Source organism: Polypterus senegalus, chromosome 14, assembly GCF_016835505.1.
Source record: "Polypterus senegalus isolate Bchr_013 chromosome 14, ASM1683550v1, whole genome shotgun sequence".
Classification (NCBI taxonomy): Eukaryota; Metazoa; Chordata; class Cladistia; order Polypteriformes; family Polypteridae; genus Polypterus; species Polypterus senegalus.
The window spans coordinates 15342338-15358077 of record NC_053167.1 but is presented as its reverse complement, the minus strand read 5'-3'; the positions used below and the strand labels follow the sequence as shown (position 1 = coordinate 15358077).

General features: G+C 41.6%; 1 protein-coding gene across 2 annotated transcripts in view; it reads left to right on the top strand.

The window, feature by feature from the left end:
• The window catches only part of LOC120515090 (docking protein 5-like), a 106532-nt gene that overhangs the window by 52289 nt on the left and 38503 nt on the right, over positions 1-15740 (top strand). For both annotated transcript variants that reach the window (XM_039735815.1, XM_039735816.1), the window contains exons 5-6: positions 3056-3245; positions 4424-4550. In XM_039735815.1, the coding sequence (XP_039591749.1) occupies positions 3056-3245; positions 4424-4550 (317 nt within the window). The remainder of the gene's footprint in view (positions 1-3055; positions 3246-4423; positions 4551-15740) is intronic.

Genomic DNA, 15740 nt, shown 5'->3' with positions numbered 1-15740 from the left:
TATTTTCCAGTGAAGTTCATATCTTGTACTTGATGCTCAGCAGATGGTGTTACAGTGCAATTTGCATTGAAGAGTTGAGTGTAGGGCAGCACGGTGGTGCAGTGGGTAGCGCTGCTGCCTCACATTTCGGAGACCTGGGTTCACTTACCGGGTCCTCCCTGTGTGGAGTTTTCATGTTCTCCCTGTGTCTGCGTGGGTTTCCTCCCACAGTCCAAAGACATGCAGGTTAGGTGCATTGGCGATTCTAAATTGTCCCTAGTGTGTGCTGGGTGTGTGTGTGTGACACTGAATGAACTATTATTTGAGACCATGAGCTTCAAGGGCCAGGTATGCACAATTTTTATATGGATGACACAAGATGATACATTTATTGCATTGTTAAAAGTGTTATTGTAGTCATAGTGGCCCAGTGTCTAAAGTGTTGCATAACAAGAACCATGAATCCAGCTGCAAATTCCACCAGTGACTTTGGCGTGACTCACCACATCACTTGACCCTGCAAAACGTCAATATTGGAAGTATACTCATGACACTTTACTTTATCTGAATCTTCACTATGACAGGTCTTGTTTTTACATATCATACATTTGGTATGTGGTCTTTTGTTTTCCTTACCACAATGCACATTTCATTCTACACAATTTTTGAACAAGTGTGCTCTGATGATTAATCTGCTCTGAACTGCCTCTGGTTAGTTTTGTGCCTTTATTCATTTTCTTTTGATGCACCTATTCAATGGCTGCATTTGCCACTAAATATCTCTGTAATCTTGAAAAATAACTCCAAAAAAGTGAAAGCAACTTAAAGGTGGTTTAACTAACTTCATTTTGTTAGAAGACAAGTCCGCCATTCTGGTCAGCCTGGGAGGAGAGCCTTCCCTGCACAGACATTTTTGCTCTCTTTTATCCAGTAGGTAGGCTAATACTGTATGCAGAAACATTCTGATTAATTACCTCAATAACAGTTTCTTAATTGGGTCAGTGATTAATTAATTGTTTTTTTATCATGGAGAAATCAGGGGCTGATAGCCATGTAGTTGTTAAAGAGTGTTTTAATGATATTTGGGGAAATTGTTTGTTGGGTTTCTAATGTGCTGGGAAATAGTTTTTCAATATCCCAGAATCAGATAACAAATGTTGACCACAACTGAAAATTTACTGTACTTTTTAGTTTGATGGTCACAGAAGCTTCTTAGACCAAACGAGAAGACATAATATATATGATAAAACATTTAAAGCGATGTCAATTCACATTGACTCATACTGTAGATACTAACATACTGTAAGAGTAAATACAGAATGGACTTTGCAAAAGAAATTGTTACACACAAACATAAAGAATGGACTGTACAAAAAAAGTGCAAAATCTACTATCATGTCAATAAAAATAAGATTTCTGAGTCTAACAAAATTAATATTAAAACTGGAATACTCGCCAGTCAATCTTATCAATGGCTTGTTTATAAAGGCGTAGTGTGGAAAAGCTACGAAAAATAATCTCTTTGAAGGTACATACAAAGAACATTGGAGGTAAAAGCAGATTGTCAAATAAATGAAATAATCAGCAGAGTTATTGAACCATTTAGCAGATCATTTACTATTATTTTAAATCACAGCCTTCAATGTCTAAACTGTCATCCAGTGTCACTGGAAAATCAGCAAAGTCGTCTGTTTTCTTTTTCCATTTACAACTCAGCTCCTCTGCTACCGTGTTGATGAAGTGGTGTGATAGGCTCTTGAATAGCCAGACACTTACCACTCAATGCATTCTTTTTTAAAACCTCCTCTTTTCCAGCAGGGTTGCCATGCTTGATGATTATATGTGCCAATATGTATCTTGTTTACCATGTGCATTTTTGAACAGACATCTGTGTTATAGAAACATTTTAGCTGCTTTAAAAGTTTAAAGCAAGGCTGGCCACCTTGATTTTCCCTTCCATAACTGACAAATTCCTAGAATGATGATGAAACATGATGGGCAATGTTATATACCTTGAAAAGTGCAATGCCGTCCTTGCACAGCCAATATACTGCTTTTTGTGCTGCATTACTGAAGAAATATTGTTGTGTCCAATATTAAAAATGCACCTCTACCCTAAGCCTAACACTTCTCCTGTTTGCTGCACACTTTCACAACACATTCTGAAAGACAGTAAGTGCAGGGTTAATCAAAGCTGGGGAAAAAAAAAACACTACAGCCTCACTTATTTATTTATTTTTACATTAGCTAGAATATCATTTAAAGCAACAGATAACAAGAGAGTTATTATTAGTTTAATTTTAGTAAACTTTAAACCGGGCTCACAGGCCACATTTAGGTTGGCTGACAGTCACTGCCTTCTGGTATTAAGCATAGGAGTGATAAAAAAAAAATCAGTATGACTGGTTTGTACTGACATTATCAGAGTTTGTTGTTTTGCTCATTTGCTCATTGTCAGGGTTTCTAGCACAATGGGAATATGTCATCTTTGTGTGCAATGTTCCTGAAGTGCGGACTTTTTTAAAGAAAAACATGGATATATTTTTGGAAGACCTGCCCTGGCGCTTGAAAAAGCTCACAGAAATTCTGTGAGGCATTTTGCATCATTTACTGTCATTCAGGCAGCACCCAAGACCTATATCATTGTCCTGTTAAATTCAGATTCCACTGCGTCTCAGGTTACAGCAGGTAAGCCACTTAAGCTGGCATTCCTCTTTGAAAAAGATGTCTCAGGTCTCCCTCAGACTAAAAAATATGCCAGTGATCATGGGATATATGGTCACCATTATTATAAAGAAGACATTCAGAGAATCCTCAATTTAGACACTTTGAAAAAAACCTGCCTGGCACAATACTGATCTTGGTTATCTACATGACTGGTGGCCAGTTAACCAGGGAGGAGTTAATCTTGGTGTGACATAATACATATCACTTTCTGATGTATTAACTTCTAGCACTATTAAGCCTTCTCTAATATGTCTTTCTTTTTGCAACATATTCAGAGCTTTACTGACTTTAGTATTGCAGCAACTAATCTTTCTTTCTTTTTTTCTTTCTTTCTTTCTTTCTTTCACAGAAATGTTTCATGTGTTTCTGCTGCCATCTCCAAACCTTGACCTGCGAGGCGAGTGCATCCTTCAGGTAACATCAGAGACAATCTGCCTGCGCAGTGTCCAGTTTCCTCAAGTCAAGCTTGTCTCTTGGCCATTAAGTGCCCTTCGGCGATATGGAAGGGTCCAAGCATGGTTCACATTTGAAGCAGGCAGGTATTTATCAGTCTCTTCTCTATGCTAAAATGGGCTCTGTTAATACATTTTAACTATAACTAATAATGCTCAAATAATAAATAATAATAATGCTATGTTAAAACATCTAAAATTATTTAATAAAAATAAAAAAATGCTTTCCAATGCTGAGCCTTAAAGTAATCTTCAGCCCTGGGACAGCTGGTCTGCTTCTCACTTTCACTTCTCCACACTTTCTCCCACTAGTAGTTGACTTCTTGTCTCTTTGTGACCGGATAAAATTCTCCCAGCAAGAGGTAATGATTTAAATGCCATTAGATGTTGCCCTAAAACCCTAATAGCCTAGTAGTGACCCAAGGGTATTCCATTGTGATTTCTGACAGCATTTAAGAAGCTATGAAACCCACATTCTGGACATCAGCCATGTATAACTCATGACTGGGACACAATACAGGAGTGCCAAAGATGTGGAATAAGCCCTTGGCAGCATGCCTGTAAGCACACAAACTATACTGTAAAGGAGATAATTGCCCATGCCCACTCACCCGTCACTGCACATCTGACTGGATACTGGAGCCCAGTGTTTCCTGACCTGACACCTCTCTCTCAATCTGTGAGCCTTCTTCCACATACTGTAGTTATAAAAGTCAGTCATTCTCAATGTTGCCAAAATGATATCATGATTGTAAACTGTATTCTTGATGCCAGCATTTATGAGATGCTTAAGTGTTGGAGGCAAACTAGATGACATGGTGTCTCAGAGGATAGTACTGTTGCTCCTCAACTCCAAATTCCTGGATTGATATTCCCCTACAGTCACAATGTGTGGAACTCTCTCCATCTTCTGTGAGGATATTTTTGAAGAGCTTCTGTGCAGGGTTCTTTAAATGGAGGCTCTAAGCTGGTCCACCATAAGTAAACATGGGTGTGCATGAGTGGATTAGAACCTCAGCCAGGTTTAGCACATGACTATGCCAACACTGCACTGCTTCACATGGTCTTGAAGCGGATTAAACAGAAAGAGGTGGCTCTTGATAGTATTTGTGTCTTTATGTGTTTCCCAAAGAGCATCTTGTTCTAAATTTAATTCAAAACGGCCATGTACAGTGAATCAATAGTGCTGGCTTTTTAGTTGACCAATACTCAAACCCTTGATGAGCGACTGTCAATGTCTTTGTGTTTTATTGCCATTTTCATAGGCTGTGTGACACAGGAGAAGGACTGTTCACTTTTCAGACAAGAGACGGAGAAGCCATCTATCAAAGGGTCCATGCAGCGGCTCTAGCCATTGCTGAACACCAAACGTGGTTTGCAAAGGATACAGCGGTAAGTAGGCTGACCATTGGCTGTACAAAGTAATCCAATAACCTGAAATGATCTTTAGGCATCTGCTGTTTGTTATGGCTCTTGGGCAACAGTCGGGTGTGAAATAAGTGAAGGTAAATTGCTTCTTGTAGAGCATGGAAGGAAAGTGTGAAATATCCTAATAAATTCATTCACGTTAACAATACAGAGAATGATTTAAGAAAGGCAAAGACAAAATATATGATTGATTTTGTATCCTAAAAAGAGATTTTAAAAATGTTACTAGTAAATGATTATGAAAGGCTGTAAGAGCATATGCTACTGCCATATACTGCTTCAATATTTTTTTAAACTGCCTGATGCCTGTGGACACCCATAATTAGGGAAGCATGGCTTCAAGATTCCTGAAATATTTTTCAATGCATTACTGAAGTGGTAATTATAAATAGATGTGTTATATTTTGATAAGATTATCTCTGCAGACATGGGATATTCTTATATAAATAGACAAGAGCTCCTGTGTCCTCCCGTCCCTCCTTGATCAGTAACATTGTGAAATGACAAAACGGAGTCCTTCATACCCTTACCCGCAGCTCCTGCAGTCATACTCAATCTTGAACTCCTCGCCTGTCTTAAAGCACAGGACAGCTGACACAAACTGGGCATGGAGGTGTTGCTCTTTGAATGTATGACTTACTAAAAGTGCCCAGAAAGCTGTTAAAAGTTTTCAATAAAATGTTGGTCAGTTTTCAGGATTCTATCTTTTTATTCTCTTCTACATACTTATCTGATATACTGTATATAAAGTTGAAAAAGTGGTTTTGTGTGTGTGTGTGTGGGTTGGGGTGTGTGCGTGTGCATTTGTCTGGTATATTTTACAATGATTTCCCATTTGCAGAGGGTATGACAGTAGGCTTTGCTTCATTCCAAACTGTAGTCTTCTCTCTGCCCCGGAGCAACCATGTTTGTTCAGTTTACATTTTTTAATATATACAATGTGTATAATGCCTATAAAAAGTATTTACTTATTTTGGATGTCTTCATGATTTTTTTTATACAACACTGAAAAGGCAGTGGATTTGATCTGGCTTTTTTTACATTAATCAACTGTTAAAGTGAAAACAGCTCTCTTTAAAAGTTGTCTAAATTATTTACAATTATTAAACACAAAATAATTTATCATATAAGTGATTATCTGCTTTAAGTTAGTATTTAGTAGATGCACCTTTGACAACCATGACAGCCTTGAGTCTGTGACCTCAGGTCTCTACCAGCTTTGAGTATCTGGATACAGCCATTTTTTCTCATTCTTTTTTGCAAAACTGCTCAATCTCTTTCATGGCGTGTTGAGATTGTGAGACTTTTTCAGGTCCAGCCATAAATTCTCAATTAGTTTGAAATCTGGAATCTGATTCAGCCACTCCATCCTTCTAGGGCCTACTACAGAGTAACATACCCACAATGTGAGGCCTTTCACCACCCTGGTTCACAGTGTTGATAGTGTGTTTTTAAAAATGTGCAATGTTCAAACATAGCATCTACTTGTAGTCTGATAGCTAAAAAAAGTTAATTTTGGTCCAATTAGACCTAAGAAACTTCTTCCAGCTGATTTCAGTGTCCCCCATGTGCCTTCTGTTGTGGCCTGCCTCACTAGTTTTCCTCTTATTCACTTAGTATTTGTGGATGGCCCACTCTAGGTAGATTCACAGCTATGCCATACACTTCCCATTACGTAATGATTGATTTACCTCAACTCCAAGAGATATTCCTTGACTCCATCCCCTGACTTGTGCTCTTCATGGAGCATTCTTTTATCTTCATTGTGTAGGTTAGTCCACCATACTGACTCACCACAAGCTTTAACTTTCATATAGTATGAGATAATATGACAATCAACTGAAACCTCAGACAGGTGATCTCCATTGAACTAATGACATGACTTTGAATGCCAATTGGCTGCACCAATGAAGATTTAGGTGTATCATATTTGTGTTCTATATTTATAGCAAATTTGGACCACTTTAAAGTGATCTGTTTTCATTTTGACATTAAAGAATCTTTTTCAGATAATCATGGTCAACAAAGACAAATTTATTCCACTGTGATTCAAAGTTGTATAACAATAAAAAGTGAAAACTTCCACTGAATACTTTTTGTAGGCACTGTATATATATATATATATATATATGTATATTTACATGCATCTCTATATGTATATCTATCTATATCTATATATCTATATATATATATAAAACGAAATATCCAATAACAAAACACAGCCCAATAAAAGACAAAAATACATAGCAAATACAATAATATGTTCTAACGACAATCCATAAAAGATTGCTCATGTCCACTAAACAGCTGCACTTTGTCTGATTACCAGTAGATGTAGTAGTATAGTAAAGTTTATAAATGATGCACGCATACTTAAATACTATATATGCATACTTTTTATTCTAATATTTGTTGATTAGACTAATACACTGTTCATGTAAATTCAGGCATAAAACCAGAAACACTAGACAGGGTCATGAAGGTTTCAAATGGCCATTTCTTTTTAGAAATTGAAGAGCAGAGAATGAGAAAAGCACAGTAAGGTTCTGTACACTAAAGAAGCCAATATGCAGTGATCAAGATGAAAGTACAAACTGAATTTATAATCATGAAACAAACAAAAAATGCAACAACACAAACCTGAAACAAAAACAGATTTGCTCAAGAAAACTTGCTTTCTTTCACTGATTCGTACCTTTATTTAGAGGCTTTCAGAGTGCACAACTTGCTCTTTTGAAGATGCCCCCCGAGACCACGCCCATTATGACATCATATCGTCAACACCAACAATGAATTCTAAGTTTGCAGTAAATGATTACATTACAAATACATAACTAGAGAAATAGTCAAAAAATAAGCAAAATAAATAATGTTATTATTTTCTACTGAATAATGACAATAGGCAGTACAAACAAACCTCAGAGTGCATTGAAATTATAAACATTAGGATGGGCAAGAAAAGAAAAAGAAGTAGAGCTACACAGCAGCAACACCTTTTAATGAGGTCAAGGGCGACGCAACAGATAGAAGCACACCAAGGCTTTTTCACTGAATGACCCCCACTGAATTTCTGAACCTACGGCTGGACTTCTGGCTAAGTTATTATTTGTAGTAAACCCCGTGACTAACCATAGCTCAGATGTGCTGCCTGATGCTGACCTGATAAAATCAAATCAAATCAAAATCAAATCAAATAGCCTTTTATTGTCAATTAACTATATGTACAGAACATACAGAAGAATTGAAATACTGTTTCTCTCTCATCTTCTAGGTACAAATTAAAATCCATCCATCCATCCATCCATCCTCTTCCGATTATCCGAGGTCGGGTCGCGGGGGCAGCAGCTTAAGCAGAGAGGCCCAGACTTCCCTCTCCCCGGCCACTTCTTCCAGCTCTTCTGGGAGAATCCCAAAGCGTTCCCAGGCCAGCCGGGAGACATAGTCCCTCCAGCGTGTCCTGGGTCTTCCCCGGGGCCTCCTCCCGGTTGGACGTGCCCGAACACCTCACCAGGGAGGCGTCCAGGAGGCATCCTGATCAGATGCCCGAGCCACCTCATCTGACTCCTCTCGATGCGGAGGAGCAGCGGCTCTACTCTGAGCCCCTCCCGGATGACTGAGCTTCTCACCCTATCTTTAAGGGAAAGCCCAGACACCCTGCGGAGGAAACTCATTTCAGCCGCTTGTATTCGCGATCTTGTTCTTTCGGTCACTACCCATAGCTCATGACCATAGGTGAGGGTAGGAGCGTAGATCGACTGGTAAATTGAGAGCTTTGCCTTACGGCTCAGCTCCTTTTCACCACGACAGACCGATGCAGAGCCCGCATCACTGCGGATGCCGCACCGATCCGCCTGTCGATCTCACGCTCCATTCTTCCCTCACTCGTGAACAAGACCCCAAGATACTTGAACTCCTCCACTTGGGGCAGGATCTCTCCCCCAACCCTGAGAGGGCACTCCACCCTTTTCCGGCTGAGGACCATGCTCTCGGATTTGGAGGTGCTGATTCTCATCCCAGCCGCTTCACACTCAGCTGCGAACCGATCCAGAGAGAGCTGAAGATCACGGCCTGATGAAGCAAACAGGACAACATCATCTGCAAAAAGCAGTGACCCAATCCTGAGTCCACCAAACCGGACCCCTTCAACACCCTGGCTGCGCTTAGAAATTCTGTCCATAAAAGTTATGAACAGAATCGGTGACAAAGGGCAGCCCTGGCGGAGTCCAACTCTCACTGGAAACGGGCTCGACTTACTGCCGGCAATGCGGACCAAGCTCTGACACGGTTGTACAGAGACCGAACAGCTCTTATCAGGGGTCCGTACCCCATACTCCCGAGCACCCCCACAGGATTCCCGAGGGACACGGTCGAATGCCTTTTCCAAGTCCACAAAACACATGTAGACCGGTCGGGCAAACTCCCATGCACCCTCCAGGACTCTGCTAAGGGTGAAGAGCTGGTCCACTGTTCCGACCAGGACGAAAACCACACTGTTCCTCCTGAATCCGAGGTTCACTATCCGGCGGACCCTCCTCTCCAGAACCCCTAATAGACTTTTCCAGGGAGGCTGAGGAGTGTGATCCCTCTATAGTTGGAACACACCCTCCGGTCCCCTTTTAAAGAGGGGACCACCACCCCGGTCTGCCAATCCAGAGGCACTGTCCCGATGTCCATGCGATGTTGCAGAGACGTGTCAACCAAGACAGTCCTACAACATCCAGAGCCTTAAGGAACTCCGGTATCTCATCCACCCCGGGCCCTGCCACCAAGGAGTTTTTTGACCACCTCGGTGACTTCAGTCCCAGAGATGGGAGAGCCCACCTCAGAGTCCCCAGGCTCTGCTTCCTCATTGGAAGGCATGTTAGTGGGATTGAGGAGGTCTTGAAGTACTCCTCCCACCGACCCTAGCGTCGAGTGAGGTCAGCAGCGCACCATCCCCACCATATACGGTGTTGACACTGCACTGCTTCCCCTCCTGAGACGCCGGACGGTGGACCAGAATCTCCTCGGCCGTCCAAAGTCGTTCTCCATGGCCTCTCCAAACTCCTCCCATGCCCGAGTTTTGCCTCAGCAACAAGCAGCGCTTCGCTTGGCCTGCCGGTACCTATCAGCTGCCTCCAGAGACCCACAGGACAAAAAGTCCTATAGGACTCCTTCTTCAGCTTGACGGCATCCCTCACGCCGGTGTCCACCAACGGGTTCGGGATTGCCGCCACGACAGGCACCGACCACCTTGCGGCCACAGCTCCGGTCAGCCGCCTCAACAATAGAGGCACGGAACATGGCCCATTCGACTCAATGTCCCCACCTCCCTCGGGGCGTGGTTGAAGTTCTGCCGGAGGTGGGAGTTGAAGCTACTTCTGACAGGGGACTCTGCCAGCCGTTCCCAGCAGACCCTCACAACACGTTTGGGCCTACCAGGTCTGACCGCATCTTCCCCACCATCGGCCAACTCACCACCAGGTGGTGATCAGTTGACAGCTCCGCCCCTCTCTTCACCCGAGTGTCCAAGACATATGGCGCAAGTCCGGCGACACGACCACAAAGTCGATCATCGACCTGAGGCCTAGGGTGTCCTGGTGCCAAGTGCACATATGAACACCCTTATGCTTGAACATGGTGTTCGTTATGGACAATCCGTGGCGAGCACAGAAGTCCAATAACAAAACACCGCTCGGGTTCAGATCGGGGCCATTCCTCCCAATCACGCCCTTCCAGGTCTCACTGTCATTGCCCACGTGAGCATTGAAGTCTCCCAGCAAAACGAGGGAATCCCCAGAAGGTATGCCCTCTAGCAACCCCTCCAGAGACTCCAAAAGGGTGGATACTCCAAACTGCTGTTCGGCGCATACGCACAAACAACAGTCAGGACCCTTCCCCACCCGGCGGAGGGAGGCCACCCTCTCGTCCACGGGGTAAACCCCAATGCACAGGCTCCAGTCGGGGGCAATAAGTATGCCCACACCTGCTCGGCCTCTCACGGGGCAACTCCAGAGTGGTAGAGAGTCCAGCCCCTCTCAAGGAGATTGGTTCCAGAGTCCAAGCTGTGCGTCGAGGTGAGTCCGACTATATCTAGCCGGAACCTCTCGACCTCGCGCACTAGCTCAGGCTCCTTCCCTTCAGAGAGGTGACATTCCACGCCCCAAGAGCCAGTTTCTGTAGCCGAGGATCAGACCGCCAAGGTCCCGCCTCGCCACCACCCAACTCACACTGCACCCAACCTCCTTGGCCCCTCCCATAGGTGGTGAGCCCATGGGGAGGAGGACCCACGTTACCTCTTGGGCTGTGCCCGGCCGAGCCCCATGGGTGCAGGCCCGCCACCAGGTGCTCGCCATCGAGCCCCACCTCCAGGCCTGGCTCCAAAGGGGGCCCCGGTGACCCGCGTCCGGGCAAGGGAAAACGTCGTCCACAGTTTTTATTTTTCATTGGAGGTTTATAGAAATAAAATTAAAAATTAAAATATAAAATATAAAAAAAAGTATATAAGTATAACATATAAGATAAATAAAATTAGAACTTGTAAAGTAAACCTAAGTACAATGTGCAATAATCAGTAGTGCAAAAGTCTAAGTCAGTAAAAAGTGAGAAGGTTTATTATACAGGGTGGTCCAGATCTAATTATGCAGATCCAGATCATCTGGATGACTTTGATTTATGCGGGGTTGATTCCAGTTCAGTGCGAAGACGATTCTTCATGTCTTCAGTTTGCACACTTCTCAATGGACAGGGATTTTTTGGGTGATTTGCTGTGTAATAAACTTAATAAGTTATAGCGTAATGAAAATTGCATAATTACATCTGGACCACCCTATAGAGTAGCTTATGAGATGCACAAAGAGACAGACAGTTAGCAGCAGATGTAATATTGAGTCTTTATATAATACCAGCTGAAGTAGTGTACTTGGTAGATAATGACTCTTGTTATGGTCCAGGGGCAGGTGGCAAGTGGGGAAGATAGTGGACAGAGTTCAGTATCCTGATAGCTTGGTGGATGAAGCTGTTTGACAGTCTTGTGGAGTGGGCCCGGAGGCTCCAGTACCTTTTCCCTGCGGGGAGGGGGCTGAAGAGGGAATGTAAGGAGTGGGAGGAGTCCCCAGAAATGCTAATGGCTCTACAGTGAGGTGAATAAGGAAAATGTCCTTGAGGGAGGGCAGTGGGGCACCAATGATCTTAATGACCGCATCCACTATGCGTTGCAGGGACTTCCTACAGGAGGCAGTGCAGCCTCCATACCATACAGGAATGCAGCTAGTGAGGATGCTCTCGATTGTGCCCCGGTAGAAAGAGCACATGATGGGGGGAGGAACTTGTGCTCTCTTCAGCTTGTGTTGGAAGTAGAGGCAATTTTAAGCTTTCTTGGCCAGTGATGTTCTGTTATCTGACCAGGAGAGGTCCTTGGATATGTACATTCCCAGGAACTTGGTGCTACTCACCCTTTCCACAGCTACACCAGTGGGTCGCTGTAAATGACCTCTCCTGAAATTGACCACAATCTCTTTGGTCTTACCCACATTCAGAAAGAGATTGTTGTCTTTACACCACTGGACCAATTGGCTCACCTCGTTTTTATAGTTGGCTTCATCATTATTGGTGATGAGGCCGACCACGGTTGTATCATCCGCCAACTTGACAATGTGATTGAAACTGTAGATTAGTACACAGTCATGGGTCTGCAGAGTAAATAGCAACAGGCTGAGTACACACCCTTGTGGGGCCCCTGTGCTCAAAATGAAGGTCTTAGAGGTGTTATTGCCGACTCGCACATTTTGTGGCCTCCCTGTAAGAAAGTCCAACACCCAGTTGCAGAGAGAGAGATCTTGAGTCCTAAGTGGCTGAGTTTTTGTATTAGCTGCTGGGGAATGATTGTGTTGAATGCTGAACTAAAATCTAAGAACAACATTTGCACATAGGAGTTCTTTGAGTCCAGGTGAATGAGAGCTGAATGGTGAGCATCAGAAATAGCATCCTCTATGGACCTGTTTGACCTGTATGCAAACTGAAACAGGTCATATGGGGGAGAGAATAGATTTAATGCTCTACATAATCAGCCGCTCAAAACATTTCATGATGGTGGAAGTCAGTGCTACGGGCCAATAGACATTAAAGCTAGATGGGAGGGGCTTCTTAGGGACATTGTCTGATTGTTTGAAAATGTCCCAGTCTGTAGTGCTAAAACAGTCCCTCAGAGCACTGGAGAATACCAGAAAATGCAATGCCATTACATGAAAGATAACACATAAAAACTCACACTGAGATCTTGCACATATTTTGATAGCTGAGATTTAATCCGTACTTTCTGAACTTGCTCCTTGATATGTATAATTTGAATATATTAAATGTATTTGTGGAATAATGAAATTTACACTGACATTACCACTACTTTGAGGAAAGTAGTGCACACAAGATGAAAGGTGCCATACATATAATAATTTAGATGTAATCTTGCTCTTAATTCTTTGGGCAATACATTTTGATTATACCTCCTCTGCTAGGACTGATTGCAATGCATCACCTAAATGGATGTGATAATGATTGCTATAAAAGGCACTATGCAAAATAATGATTGAGAGAAATCTTTTTTTTTTCTTGAATCTTTCTTCAATTTTTTCTTTCAATCTTTCTTACAGAAAGTGCTGTACTGAAAAAAGGATTTTATAATGCTTGACTGCTTGTGACAATGTGTGTGGTAATAAAATGCACTTTATAAAATAGTGATTTGTTTGAATAGTATATTTTGAAAGTGCTCTTTTAGAAAATCCACTAATGATGTTTAATTCTAGATTACCTGTTCAGTTCTACATATTCTGAACATTGTGATGCTGATTACTATGAAAGTCACTATATAAAATAATACTTTAACTGTTATGCTACTCATGATTCTTTGGACAAAGTGTTTTGATAATATATCTTGTTAAATGTGCCTAAAACTGATTGTGAATTACTGTATGCAAAGGTGATTTTGAAAGATACTGAAAAAGGATTAAATGCTCTCAATTCCTTTCAGAATTCTTTTTGAGAGTGCTTCTTAAGGAAAACACTATAGTCCAAAAAAAGAATATGTGGCAACTTTTGTGATAATCGACACAATGAAAGACACTTTATACAATAATAATGCAATAGCATTTTTTTTTCTCTTACATTTTTGGACAACGTTGTTTAAAAGTTTTCTGTTTATGAATATTATGAAAGGCGAAATCTAAAGTAATCTCATATTTCATAATGCTATGGTAAAGTGAGGTCTGCAGCTGTTTGGCATTTCTCTCTAGTATAATTAATTAAATTAATAAAAATCTTGGGACTAGACATGACTTTTTGAAGAGACTTTTTGGAATTAAGTCCCACGAGATGGATACTTTTAACATCAGATTCTTTCAAATCACGCCATACTTACAACTTTTGGAAGCAAGTCCCTCGAGATGGTGACTTTTGCAATTAGATTCTTTTAAGTCACGCCCTTTTTTCAACCATTTTCAAACAAGACCACGGTCATCTAACCTCTCAGTCGTGTAAATGCTTTTGGCAGACACACTTCCTGCACTCTCAGCTCTTATAAATTTTATCAGGACAATAATTGTATACATTCTAGGTGACATGTTAATGACTAAGTGAACAAGAAAGAGCAGCGTGTCGAAAAAAGACCCAAAAGGGTTGGAGAGAAAAGAATGCAAAAAGAACAATAATAACCTATGTGCAAATTCTGAAAATAAGGAAAGTAATAGTCAGCCTGGACCAAGTGGAACTGAAAACCTCGCAGGTCCAATCGGGGTCAGATATAAAAGACAAGAGTAAAAGACAACATTGTACTTCATAAAGACGTTCAAAAATGTTGGCACGATACACATGCAGAGCAGGTTAGAGATTATGAAAGCAGTGGAATTCAAAAGGTTAAAAAAAATGGTGCGATACAAATGCAGAGCAAGTTAAACAATATGAAAGTAGTACAATTCGAAAGTATCAAAAAACTGATAGTAAAGATTGCATTAGCACTAACAAACAGAAATTATTACTTGATGAAATTACAGAACATCAAAAAGAGATTGAATATATGGACATACAGTAGGTGCCTTCGCTTCCTGGGTCGTCCCTGCGTGGAGTTTGCATGTTCTCCCCATGTCTGCGTGGGTTTCCTCCGGGTGCTCTGGTTTCCTCCCACAGTCCGACGACATGCAGGTTAGATGCATTGGCGATCCTAAATTGTCCCTAGTGTGTGCTTGGTGTGTGTGTGTGTGTGTGTGTGCTTGGTGTGTGTGTGTGTGCCCTGTGGTGGGCTGGCACACTGCCCAGGGTTTGTTCCTGCCTTGCACCCTGTGTTGGCTGGCATTGCCTCCAGCACACCCCCTTGACCCTGTTTTAGTATATAGCGGGTTGGACACTGACTGACTGACTGACATAAGGCATGTAGATATTGTAAGGCTTTAAAGTTTGTCGGAGACTTATAGATCGTCTAATTCATGTTGCCATCAGGGAAAAGTAGTGTTTCTTTCCAATGAAGAGGCGTATCCACGAGAATTAAAAGATTTGTTGTTTGGTGAAAGTGAAATCCACAAACACTACAGGCAAAATATCCGAATCTACAATAATCTGTTCATGTTCGCATCATTCAATGCTCAAAATGTAGATTTACACAATAATGAACCATACGTTATGAGAATTTGTGGTCCTGCAACAATTAAAGCTATGACAAGTTTAATTTTGAAGAAACCACTATTCGGTCAGGTGTATATTTATGATCACAGAGAAGTGATGCAACATAGAATCGAAAGAGTTAAACTATCAGATTTATTAGAAATTATACAGCCAATAATGGGTACAAATCGATATGTGCAAAAGTATTGCACTTTTACACAAAATCTATCTGCAAAACACTTACAAAGAAATTTTCTTGGATTTCTATATGAATACGAAAAATCACGGTCGCATTTATAATAAACCAACATGTGTTGAATTGTAAGTGATAATTATTTCAAAAGACAGAGATATCAAAGACAGAGTTGATATTCATGTACAGTATATCCAAAAGCAAAGAATGATTCAAAAGGAGATCTTGATATGCCATTCATATTAAAACATTTAGTTTCCCATGAGAATAGCTTTTGCTATGACAATTAATTACAATTATTAATTACAGACTTCTTTCAATCATGGAGAATCCAC